The 13,364-nt window shown below is 41.7% G+C and overlaps 1 protein-coding gene across 1 annotated transcript; it reads right to left on the bottom strand.

The window, feature by feature from the left end:
- Window positions 1-1,564: 1,564 nt before the first annotated feature.
- tlx1 (T cell leukemia homeobox 1) lies at window positions 1,565-6,459 on the bottom strand. Its single transcript, XM_056395867.1, has 3 exons — window positions 5,959-6,459; window positions 4,403-4,640; window positions 1,565-2,293 (listed from the first exon to the last, which is right to left on the bottom strand). The coding sequence occupies exons 1-3, from the start codon at window positions 6,413-6,415 to the stop codon at window positions 2,083-2,085; spliced, it is 906 nt and encodes a 301-aa protein (XP_056251842.1). The 5' UTR covers window positions 6,416-6,459; the 3' UTR covers window positions 1,565-2,082.
- Between the last annotated feature and the right edge of the window lie 6,905 nt (window positions 6,460-13,364).

Below are 13,364 nucleotides of genomic sequence, written 5' to 3'. Positions count from 1 at the left end.
GAATCTGCAGCTCTCCTCTCTTTTATGGAGCTTCATAGTGAGTTCCAGCTCATTGTTTATCCAGACACAAGTTTACTGCTGTGGTTCGCCCTCACCGCTCTCGCCTCATTTTCAGCTGCAGCAGCTGTTTTCATAACTGTCTCTGTCCACTACCTGCAGCAGACAGACAGTCAGAGAACAGCTGGTGAACATACTGGATCGTTCAGCAGCTAAAGAGGAGCTGGTGGAGACCAAACACGGAGCTAAAAGAGAGGGGACACTGGACGGAGATTCATCAACTCCACACTGATGGTCCTGCACATCTGTAACTGCTCGATGTGGAAATAAACAACTGTCATACTGGTTTACTTTCACCCGTGGTTGAATATTAATCTATAGTTATGTTATGGACACATGTTGCTCATTGTCATTATTTCTTGACGTGTACAATGTTTCTAACCAGGTGTGTGGTTGATGAAGATCCACGACTGCACAGCATCAGAGAAAAAAATAATTGTGACGGGAACAAGAAGCAGTGGACTGATTCTACTGTTTTACTTTAAGTGACAAAATATATAGTTGCATGAAAATGAACACGAGTTACAAATGTGTTTCCACTGAGACGAATGAAAATTGAATTTGGCTGCAAAATTGAGAAGATACAGTAAATAAGGACTGAAAGTAAGGATTTTCATTATCCATGAATCAGCCAACTGATTTTCAGTTATGCAATAAATCATTTTGTTCATAAAATGGCAATAAATACTGAAGAAAACCTGTGGCATGTCCAAGGTGATGCGTTCAAATGTTTTGTTTTGTCTGACAAACAGTACACACCCTGAATATATGTGATATGTGACATATGACAAAGAAAAGCATCAAATTCTCAAACTTGAGAAGCTGGAAGCAGCAAATATTTGACATTTTCGTTTACAAATGACGAAATTGATGAAGCAGTTATCAAAATATTTGCTTATAAACTTTCCTATTCAATTAATCGACTAATTGTTACAGCTGTTTACTAAAGACATTTTCATTTACTTATTATCAACTCTGCAGAAAGAAACATTAACTCAGAATATATTATCGTCATCAGTACAGGTAGAAACAGATGTTATGTTTCTATACTCATTTACTTAGCTTGTGCAGTCTAGCATGATGCACACGCACACACACGTACACACACACACACACACACACACACACACACACAAAGGTCAGATAAGATAATAAAAGCCCTGTGGACTGATGACTGGTCTCTGTTTGTGGTTGGTCAGTTTGTTTGATCTCAGCCTCACATTCAGCAGAGAGAGAGAGAGAGAGAGAGAGAGAGAGAGAGAGAGAGAGAGAGAGAGAGAGAGAGAGACAGGAGAGAGATTCAGTTTGTAAGACATTGGTAAAAAAATCAGAGTTGAGGAAATGTGAAATGTGCTAAGCTGTGGTCAAAAGTTAAATGTAGCTGCAAAGTGCCATTAAATTCTCCTCTGATCAGAGGCTTTATCCCTAAATTATAAAATGGTCAAACACACATATGTCCTCTTCATTCTCATGTGGTGGATAATATGTTCAAATTCGTACAAAGGTGCAAAGACAAGTGCTGTAATTTTGCAGTTAAAGGTCCATTAACATGGCAGATAAATACAGACACTGATGCAGACATCAAATATGAAAATATGCTGTTTATGAAACATCAAGTCTCTTATAGGGAAACTATAATACAACAACTCAGTCCTGGTCCTTTGAGGAGCACTGTTCATCCCAGAGTATCAGTCCAGCAGTCCGCTCTGTGCAGGGCTGAAGCAAGGTTTCAGTCCTGGGCTCTGCAGGGTCCACATCAGACTGTGGACACCCTCGTTAGATGGGGTAGTGCTGAGTGAGCCCATGAGAAGCATGTTAGCTGTTAGCCGCAGCAGAGTGTGTCTGACAGAGAGTGGGTGATAATAAGAGCAGGGAGGTGACCTGATAACCAGCATCTATCAAACCGTGTCCTGCACCGGGGGCCACCTCTGCACGGTGCCCCGCAGCGGGCTGCCGCCGCTGCCTCTGCCCTCCAGCAGCAGCTCGGTACCGGCGCAGGTACCAGCTGCAGGCCGTGTGTTGGCTCTACTCGCAGGCCGACACGCTGCTGATCTTGGCGGTGTTCTCGGTCCAGGGCTGCAGGTTCTGCAGGGCGAACAGAGAGCTGTTCTGCAGGCACAGCGGGTCCGGGGTCACCGGCTGGTTGATGGTCTTCTGGAAGGCCTCCTGCTGCAGCTGCATGAGGATCCGATTGGCCTGCTGCCGCTCCGCCTCCCGCTCCTCCGCCGTCTGCCGCCTGCAACAGCGACAAGGAAACACCGCGGACTCACACATGCAGCAAACACACGCTGTCTACAGCTTCATCACAACCGGCGGAGTCATTATAAATTACTTATTACTATAAAGCAAATCACTCAGAAGATTACAACCAGAGCTTTATATTACACACCGAATTTACCGTATAGTCTATATAGACACCAACAGGTTATATATGATATATAACCTCTCTCTATATATAGATGTGTCCTCATCTTGCCTCAAGTTGTGCGTCCGTCACTTTTTAATCCAGCCAACTAGCCTATTATTTATTACAAAATCGAAAGCTTTATTATTGTCACTGAAAAATAAAATTGGCAGCCTTATATAAAAACAGCAATCGCATAATAAAACAAGCAGCTTTAGGATTAGCTTTAGGTGCACAGTCCAGTAAGTGGATATCATTTCAGGGGGGACGACACTAAAAAAGACCGAAATCTCCTGCAAGCCCCCCCCCCCCCCCCTTTATTTTTCAAAGATTTCTCTCATTGTTAAAAGCATTTTCTGCCTTTCTTTACTGTCACATTAACAATTATTATTTCTGCATAACACAGAAATAGACTAAATAATATTAATTTAGGCCTAAAATCCTTTTTGCGGTCCGAAGGATTATTATTTACTGTCCGGTGTTTTTGCCTTGATTTGTTTATGTCCACATTTTGTTTTCATTGCCTGTTATTACCGAGGAGGAGGAGATGTTTTCACCCAGCAGGACTCAGCAGGATTACACACCGACCTTGCTGTAGAGATGCTTCATGGACCAGACACGAATACTATTCATACAGTGAATTTGACATTGGCCGGGGAGGAGGTCTGAACTCTTCCAGTTTATAAATAACTCTGAAACAACGAAGAATCTCAACAAAATAAAAATGATGACGCGATATGTTTAGTGCTTTTTATCGATGTAAATGTTTTCTTTAGGCCTGCTGGCCTACTGAGATTTACATCAAAACTTGATGTTTTATTTATGAAAGGTGCTGATAATGATCACTGATCATTTTAAATATGGGCCTATTTGTACAACACACCCACATACAGCAGGTCTATACGTCTACTTCTTTAAATAAAATGCTGGGGTTCTTTCTTTTAATCGTCGTCTATTTTAACATTTCTTTCACCGTGACTTTTTAATAAATGATTTGCCAGAAAAATAATAGTGTTAAGCAAACAAATAAGAATATATCTTCTTTTTTTTTTTTAAACAACGATGATGTTTATTTTCTTTCTTTTCTCACAGAATCGTGGATGTTCTTCCAATTTGAAGCTTTTTTACTGTGAAATTAAAAAAAAAAAAAAAAAAGTTGTACAATAACCTGGTTAAATTTAAAGGAGCAGAGTCTCTTTATAAGAAGACCCATTCACACAGAGTGCATTTGAAGAGTTTTGGCTTTTTTACATACTCAGTTTTCTTCAGTTTACCAGGCTCAGATTGATGCACTTCAATACAACAGCCCTGCAGTAAATCCTCCTTTCATGGCGTTTCTATTATTTTGTCCCGCCCATTAATATCCCTGCTAAACAACAGACACACTTCTATGTATAATGCACAGCACCATGAACTCCAGCCTGCAGATTGAGCACAGCTGAACCAACAGCTCTCTGACAGAGTTTTAACACAGCTGAACATTAGTACTGAGTACTGCTGGACTGCTGTATTAGACTGCATTAGTTTGACCAAATAACCTGGACACTGAGCGCTTATTACTTATCTTTTATTATGATTTATAGTGAAAGTGTATTGAACTGCAGATAAGACTACATAAGAAGATGGCTACTGTGGTGGGAGGGAAGCTAATGATAAAAACGCCATTACTTATACAGTAAGTATAAAACCTTCATACTGCGCTCCTAGCAATACCAGTCAATTTAAACAGTCTTTAGCAGTTTTTCAAGTTTAGTCTAATGGGACCTCCTGACCCTTTAACATCCACCGGAGGACCTCTAACCTCCCTTAGGACCAAGAGGACCTCCAGCCTCCATGAAAAAACGTTGTTCAGGCTTCAAAAATACTCTTAGCTCACCGTCTGCTGTGAGTGATGAAACAAGGAAAACAAACAATGTCTTGTCAAATGAAGCATGGTTTCACCTCCATTTGGTGCGTCTGTTTTGGAACCAGGTTTTGACCTGAGCATCAGTCATCTTCAGGGCTTTGGCCAGAGCTGCCCGCTCAGCTGACGCCAGGTACTTCTGCCGGTGGAACCGTTTCTCCAGCTCACAGATCTGCAGGCGGGTGAAGGACGTCCGTGGCTTCTTCTTCTTAGGAGGCGTCCGGTTCTGGTAGGGATGACCTACACGACGTGTTACAGTGAGGGGTGAGAGGGACACTGGACAGGACAGAACAAGACAGGATAGGACAGGACAGGACAGGACAGAATAGGACAGGACAGGTCAAAGGGCAGAGAAGTACAGGACAGGTTAAAGCAGGGTGTGCAGGGCAGATAGACTGAAAATAAGCAGAGAGCACTGATGGAGCAGCAGCAGCAGAGCATGAACATTATACAAGATACAGCTCTTAAAGAATGACACAGTTCATATTTAATCTTAAAATTAACAGAGCTGCAAAATAAACAACATGTCTATACCCTTATTGTCCTTTAAACAACAGTTTATGCAAGAGTCACACTGTAATATTTATAATCATTTTACACCATGACACCTTTGGAAAACTTTGTGTGTTTTCCATTTATTTATTTTTATACCATAACAATAGACTCCTTGGTGAACTTTTGGAGAACTTGATCTGTTTTGAAGTTTAATATATGCATGTAAATATGTAAATATTAAAATACTTTCTTTTCGTATTTATGCCATAACCAAAGAACCCTTGGAGAACCTGTGGGTATATATGTTGAATCCATATTCAAACACTGTTGGAGAACTTGTTTCCTGCCTGAGTGAAATTTTGATAAAATAATATATCACAATATTTTTGCAGCCAACAATGTTGGGACAAAACAAGTCAGTCAAGTCTTCAGTTGTAAATATGCTGAAGTTTAAATTGAATGGGGTTCAGGGTGAATGTAATGCAGCAGCTAAAGAAACAGAAGAAGAAGAGTTACAGTTACACAGCTCACATTCTTTATGACACACAAAATAAACTGTAAAATGTCAGAAAAAAATACTTACAGAATAACAGCAATGATAATAATATTAATCATAATTATAATCATCATAATAGGCCCTAATGATAATAATGTGCTTCAGTCTCCAATAGCTTTCTAAATTTTAAATTTAGTCATTTTCTCTGTAATAAAAAACTGTTGACACAAAAACTTACAATAAACTTTTTTTTCACGTTAATATTTCAAAACAGACAATTTTGAAAGGATGAAAGGCAAAGATCAAGAAGTAAAACTGCCATAAATGAGAAATTGTAAAGACGTTGCCAGACTGAAAGCATCTTTACACGGGGACCTAACACGGACTGAATAATAGCCTAGACGTCATCATTTATGAGTCATTGATCACTTATTTAATTGTGAAGTGAAATTCTCTGTGTGTTTTTGCTTTGAACCTAATGAAATGATTTAGGACAAAAAGCTGAGGCCTCTATTGTATTTTTTTCTTCTTCTAGACAATAAATTTGGCCTTTTAAAAATAGTCTTATAGGAGGATTTTTTTTTTTCATTTTACACAGCCTACCTGTGAAGCGGTCTTTGGTGTAGCGTCGGTTGCTCTCCATCCAGGGGAAGGTGAGCGCGGTCAGGTTGTTCATGGTCCCGCTCATCGGCGGCATGGAGGAGTTCCCGCCGTTCAGAGGCCGGTGTGCGGGGACGCGGATGACCCCGGCGGCGTTCACATTAGTTCCGTTCACATTCACGCCCATGTTCATGTGATAAGCCCCGCCAAGGGAAGCCATCCCGCACGAGCTGCTGCCGGTGCCGCTATATCCGGTGTTACCGCACGCGAAGCCGCCGCCGTTCCCGCAGCCGCTCGCGCCGCCGCTGTAAGCTGGGTGTCCGTAGTCCGGCTCGTGCATCCTCGCTCCCAGCATGCAGCTCTGCTCCACGTTACTGAGGATCTGATCGATGCCGAAGCTGATGGGCTCCACGTGCGCGTGCTGCTGCAAATGCGCCCCCAGTATCCCGATGTGGTCCATGGCCTCCGCAAGCTCCCCCCGGCTCCGGCGCGAGGAACACTGTCTGCTCCACGCGCCGCTCCCTGGACTCTTCTTCTGCGCGAGCTCCGGTCGTTATCTAGTGGGCGCAGAGGTGTGTGTGCACATAGAGAAGAGCAAGGCTGGACTGCACCCCCTCTCCACCCCACCCCCCACCCCCAATCCTCCCCCATCCTTCCCCCTCGTCCTCCCACCCCCAATGGGAGGATATCAATCAAAGTGCCAAATAGACAGCGCGAGACTAAGACCCGATTTTAGGCCTAAAGACTCGCTGCGCGAGCTCTGGTGCACTTCATAAAACACTGATTAACAGGTGGACAAGATCAATGACACACACAGACACAGACACACACACACACACACACACACACACACACACACACACACACACCATTGCTCAGCTTTAGTTTAACACCTCCAACAAGCGTCTCCGCTGATCCTCGGTCACTCGGTCGGTTCTCTGTTGACAATGGTTTCTCTGCGATCAGAGCTCGTTACTCCGTCCAGAATATCTGGGTTATTATAGGAGGACAATTTCTGACATGTTATTTTGTTCCATTTTTTTGTTGAAGGTTTCTGACACGTCCAGTCCGGACAGATGAATTTCAACAAACAGTGTCAATGTAAAAATTCGCTCCTAAATGATCGACCGAGGTTTTTCTCCAACGATCTTTCTATGAGCGTTATTACCATCAAATATCAATAAATCATTTTAACCATGTATGGATTAGAGGACCGGGGTCTTTATTTTTGTCTCCTAACATTTAGCCTACTATTGAGTATGTGATGTATAAATTATTATTGTTGTACCAACTAAGGCTGTAAACCTTAGATTATATTGTTTAGACATATATAACAGGCTAGATTAAAACCAGAATTAGCAGATTATCTCTTTAACATGTAATCCACATTTACACACTCTATAAACTGCAAGACTAAAAGTAACCCAGTTTAGGTTACTGTGGTAACCCAGTGCTGGGTCAAAAAGAGACCGACCCAGTCTGTTACCCCCCCAAAAAATGGACAAAAATGACAATGTGGATGAATTAAAGCTACCAAAAAGTGGGTTGAAAAAAACAACAAAATTCTGGGTTATCACTGTCACTGGGATTTGAATTTAGGCTATTTAATGTCAGTCAACTTCTGCTGTTAATGTTAAAATTCAATTAAAATTCATATAAAATGATGAAACGATGAAACAAGCGCATAATGTTCAAGCCACTATTTTATTGCTACAGCCAAAACATATCATGTTAGCCATTTGAAATGTTTAAAGTTGCACAAAAATGTATAAAATTGATTTCCATTTCATGTTTCTCATTGTCTTTTTTTGGTATAGCCTAAAATGCATAAAAATGGCGACTTGCGAAAAATGATGCAGCCCACGATTTCTGGCTGCATCTTCAACGCATCATGCTGGGTCACTATAGGTCAAACCTATAACCTATAACCCAGCAGCATGGAGCAGTTGGTTTGTTAAAATAACTCAGCATTTGCATGCATGCTGTTCCAATAGGCAGGAAGGGTTATGGACTGACCATCTGTCCATGAACTGAGCTCACTGTAAAGCTGCTAACGTTATTGACATTATTCAGCTGAAGCAAATAAACAGCATTAAGTCAATGAAACCACCACAACACACCTCAAAGGGGATAATTAATATAATTTATTAGGCTGCAACTTGGTCTGTGTTCATCCGCGCTGCAGAAATTTGGAATCTAATAAATTGGCCTAATGGCTTGAAATGTTCCGATATAAATCAGTGAAAAAATGACTGATGTTTAATGTGCGCTACTCGTATATTGTTGTGAGCTGGAGTCATTATTAATTCATGTTTAGAGTGATGACACTGCTGCAAAAAAACACTGATGCGTTTTCATTTGTTTGTGTGAGACCAGGGCAGAGCTGCACATTTCTCCAGTGTTTCTGCAGGACTGAAAAAACCCGCCGCAGAGTTTAAGTGACATTTTAATAATGCAAATAAGTAATAAGTCATTATTTGACTTTAGGCTACATTCATTAAAAATATTAATGAATCCGGAAATGATCAATGGCTGTGCAGCGGATTTAAATGAGAGGGGTATTTATTGTAGGCCAGCAGAACAAATGGATGCAACTATGTTTAATCGTAGATCATAAATAACGAGCTGCGTTATTCTGCAGCGCGTTTTTCCCATTAACGACAAGCTAATCTGCCGCCGCTGCTGCAAACACACAAACACACAAACACACCGGCTGCACAGCAGTTAAATGAAATATTCAACCATGTAGCTCATTGATTTTCTCTCCCTCTAAAAGCCACTGGGACGTAATTACTTAACACGGGGCATTAAAGTATTAATATTTGATATGCTTTCAACGCTTCCCATTGGTCACTTGACCCGACATTAAATTTTAATGCACGCAGCAGCCTATCCGCACCGAGCTGCACCTATTCGTTTAAATGTGGACCAATAATGAGCAAAGAGCATTAAGGAGCGGGAAGAGCGGCGAAAAATGACTGAGATGAAATGCAATGGTGGAGAAACGTGGCTGCGAACACTGAGCTGTGGTTAAAGACAGGTTCACCAGGTGACTCACCAACAACAGCTTCTTATGGAACACATAGGTCTTTTGTTTTATTATCATCACATGGCAAATTAATTATTAGTTTTTTTCCCCAAAAAGGGCAAAATGAAGGTAACATGTAAATTAATAACAATAATAATAATAATAATTATTATAATTAATTAAGGTGGATTTTAATCTAATCTGGAGCTGATTCTATTGGCTACACTATGACATAACCATAATAACTGAGCGATCATTAACTGATAATTGATTTGTTATGAACATGGTTCCAGTGTCGGGTTTCGGAGACAGGAAGCCGTGTATGTGTGTATTAGGATGCGGGGTGGTCAGAGGACTAATATGCCTGACGGTGACACTGGCTGTGGCATCTTTTCAAACTCAATTATCGAGCGAGCATTTTCATTTCAGCGGCTCCAGCGTCCTTATGGGATTAAAACAAACTTATGTCCTCGCTTTAAATGGAGACGCGTATTGATTTAAGCAGCAGAAGCTCCGCATGGCGAAGTAATCCCGGTGGCTGAAGCTGCCACGGTGCATCAGAAAGTCAGACTAAACTCTGCAGCCACAGGATGGACCGGAGCGCGGTCTCTGTCAGAGCCGCGGGCCTGTGAGTGAACACCTCACCGCTCACTCTTCTGTCAGTCATAAGAAACTCTCTCACACAGGAAACTGTAGGATGAGCCCATGCTCATATTGTAGGGGCAGGAACGGGATCTTCATAATGTTAACAACATTTCAAAGGATAATTCCAAAAAAAAAAAAAAGAAAAAAAAGAAAAAGAAAAACAGACATTGGAAATGTCTAAAGAACACACACAAAACAATTCACAACTCCACATTCACAAAGCGACACAGGCTGCAGGTCCAGGTCAGTGGGTGTTTGTTGCTGACTCTCATGGCTTCACATTAAAGTGTAAAGCTCTATCGGTTTGACCTTCAGCTCAGACTGACTCTGCCTGATGGAATAAAACCTCTGCATGAAGGTTCAGTTAGAGTTGTTGCACCTTTATGGTCACTGATGGCTGTTTAGTGCTGCTGTTAAACTTTGTTGTGATGAAGTGTATCTAATATTACAGCATGTCTGCCCTTCTTTACAGCAGAATAAGGCTACATATGAAAAATGTATTTCTTTAAAGTAAATAAAAATCGGACTTTAATCTCGGAATTCTGACTTTAAATTCATAATTCTTATTTATTTCACAGATTTTTTAAAAACCCCTAATAAATCAGACTTCAAACTCAATTCTGATTTTTTTTCTTTCTCAGATTTAAGTCAGAATTCATTTTTTTTCCAATTAAATTTTTGTCATGTATCTATTCCTCTTCCATATTTACTCATGTATTTAAAATGGACAAAATATTAGAAACTTCTCTCAGTAGCACTCGTACAGCCAAAATTATCTTAAAGATCAACACTTAAAAACTGTTTTAACAAAAAGAAAAATAAATCATTAGAACTTTCATGAACAACATGTCATCCAACATAACATATTATAACATGAGTCTTTTGTAAATGCACCTTCCATAATTGCTCATGTGTGTGTTCTGGTCTGATCATTTATCAGTGCCTTCCCAAACTGTTCCTAATCAATCAATTACAAAAATGATTCACAGACACATTGTCTGATCTGTCACTGCTCTGAGTCAGACTCAGGGTTAAGTAATGATCATGGCCATAATAACCAGTCATGTCTTTGACCACAGTCTTGTGTGTCAAAATGAATCTCTCTTCAACCTGCTGTCGTTGTTTTTGGAAAGACAGTCTCTTAATGGATTTACTGCAGAGCGGCAGTTTTAGCCCTGTGGGCCTAAAGCAGAGTGTGGAGAGCAAGGAACCATCAAGAAACGTCAACATCAACATTCAAGTCATACAAGGCTCCAACTGTTTCACACGAACAGCAACTATCTCCATTTCGACGCCGTGTTCAGCTGTTTATAGAGACGGAGGAGACAGAGACAACAAAAATGTCTGTGTGAAAACAAGTAGGAAGTAAAAAAAGGGAGGGTGGGCAGATAACACTCCATCAGCACAGCACCTGTAGTGAACAGTGCATGTATAAAGACCAATGAACAGACATTACCATCTTTGAAATGAATAACCATGGACACTGTTTTTGATGTTACTCTAATATTAGACTCTGTTCACACAATAACAAGTTGGCAGTAAATACATACTGATACGTATATTTGGATGTGCTGAACTGTGTGTATGGACACGCTGACGTCTCCTGAGCCATCTAACTCCCTGTTTCAACCTGTGGCTCCTGCTTTGTCTTTTTCTCCCTTCTTGAAGGAGTGAGATGTGTGTTCGGGGGAGGGGGTCTACCTGCTGAGTCCTTGACCCTTGACCTCCATCTCTCTGTCGTCAGCTCCATCAGCTTTCCCTCTCAATGCAAGACGGGCTCTCCCTATCCGCCGGTCAGAGGGGTGTGGGGAACTTGGTGGAGTAGTACACGCTGAGAGCTGTTTCCATCATGGATTACGTGCAGTGATCTGCAGTAATGAGCAACGTTTACTCTCCAGCACAGTATAAACACGTGTAACTGGAAAAAGAGGCCAGTTTGTAGATTTGCTTTCAACCTGCTGTGAGCAGATCTCAGTGATGAAGTTAGTTACACAAACCCCGTGTTGGCAGCAAGAGGCCATGCCGCAGCAGCTCTGCAACTTAAAACACATGCAACTTCAGAAATCAATTTGACAACACATGCTGCAAATACTCACTTGTCGTCTGCAAGTAAGTAAGTGTTTCCAGGGGACATGAAAAAGTGATGAACCTGCTGGGATGAACTTGTCAGTGCTTTTAACTTAGAATTTCACAAAGCATTAAACAACAAGTGCGTTCTAGCAGTTTCATCACTTTTTTATGTCCCCTGGTAACGTCTCTGTTGTCACCTGTGCCTGTTTAATATTATCTGAATTTTCTTGTGTTTTGTCTGTGTGCAGTGCCTTGAGCTCTCAGAGCCACTGGACCATGGCCCGTTGCACCTTGTCAGAAGGTCACTGTGACCTTCACCTGGTGAAGGTCACAGTCCCACCCAATGTGGTGGCCTTCTAATGCCCATAGCCAAGCACCTTGCCCTGGTTGTCACCTTGTCCCCAGTTTTTTGGTTCAGCTTTAAATTCTCTCTAGAAAGTGTAAATGTTAAAATTAGCTGTGATCACAGGTGTGACCATTGTAAGAACAGGTAAACACTTTTGAAGCTTAGCTAGGACAGCTGCAACTGCATGAGCGCTGGGATGAGAACTTGAACTCAGCATGCGTCCTGATTGGTGTGCACCTTTGCAGATTGTTGGGTCCTGGCTGAACAGGAAGTGAACTCTGAGCTGCTGGATTCTTTTGTGAGACTGACAGAAGTTAAAAAGAGCCTCTCTCTGTCAGCTCTGAAATAACACGCCGAGCTACAGAGACGCTGAGACAAGGGACTGATCATCCTGTTTAGTAACACAGGGAAACGGTGAGACGCCGAAGGGAACCTGCACTGCATGGACTCTGCCCCCCCAGGAGGAAACACACACACACACACACACACACACACACACACACACACACACACACACACACACACACACACACACAGTGTGTTTGTCAGACTTCACCCTGCTTTGGTGGTGGGGTGCAGGGTGTGTATTTTAACTGTTTACCTCAAGATAAAATAGTTGCTGCTGGTGTTTGGTGCTTATTTTGGCATTTCTGTGTTTGCGTTACTATAACCACCTCTTATCACAAATGCAGACACATGGCAGTTTTCGTGGCTTTACTTTGCAGAGATGCACGAAACAAGCACCTCTCAGTTATATCAAGTGTGAGCTCTTTAGGTTTTGCCCCACTTCTTTTGTCATCTACTGCAGATTGATGTAATGTAATTGATGTCCGATGTCCGGACTGATATATTTCATACTTCAATATTTTTCATATTTGTTGTACTTTAAAGACATAAATGAGTGATTTTAAATATGCAGAGGAGGAGAAGAACCACGGAGGTTAAATACATTTTCCGGTGACCAGTTACACAACTACAACCGGCCCTGCCGCACCAGCACAATCGGCTGCCTGTTAACTCCAGCACTGACGGCAGATTTGGGTCAGTGTATTATGATATTCAGGGCATTGTGTGGTTTTTTTGGAACTTTAAATTGTCCAGACGAATGTTTTCTCTCCCTCCATTGGTGCTTTTAAAGGGGATGAGAGGAGCTCATGTGATTGGTCATCACTGACTCCACCTGCCTATTCTGTGCTACTCTCTCTCTCTCTCTCTCTCTGGTCGACGGCTGCTGTGGTCGACCAAATTGTTTTGCTCGTGCCCATTTATGTTTTCTTGCCTTCACGTCTGTGCCCTATTTCAGGAAAGTAGAACCCATAA

The sequence above is a fragment of the Seriola aureovittata genome, chromosome 14 (genome assembly GCF_021018895.1).
Source record: "Seriola aureovittata isolate HTS-2021-v1 ecotype China chromosome 14, ASM2101889v1, whole genome shotgun sequence".
In the NCBI taxonomy this organism is placed as follows: domain Eukaryota; kingdom Metazoa; phylum Chordata; class Actinopteri; order Carangiformes; family Carangidae; genus Seriola; species Seriola aureovittata.
Note: the sequence above shows the minus strand (reverse complement) of the source record. Positions and strands in the feature narration are given on the sequence as shown.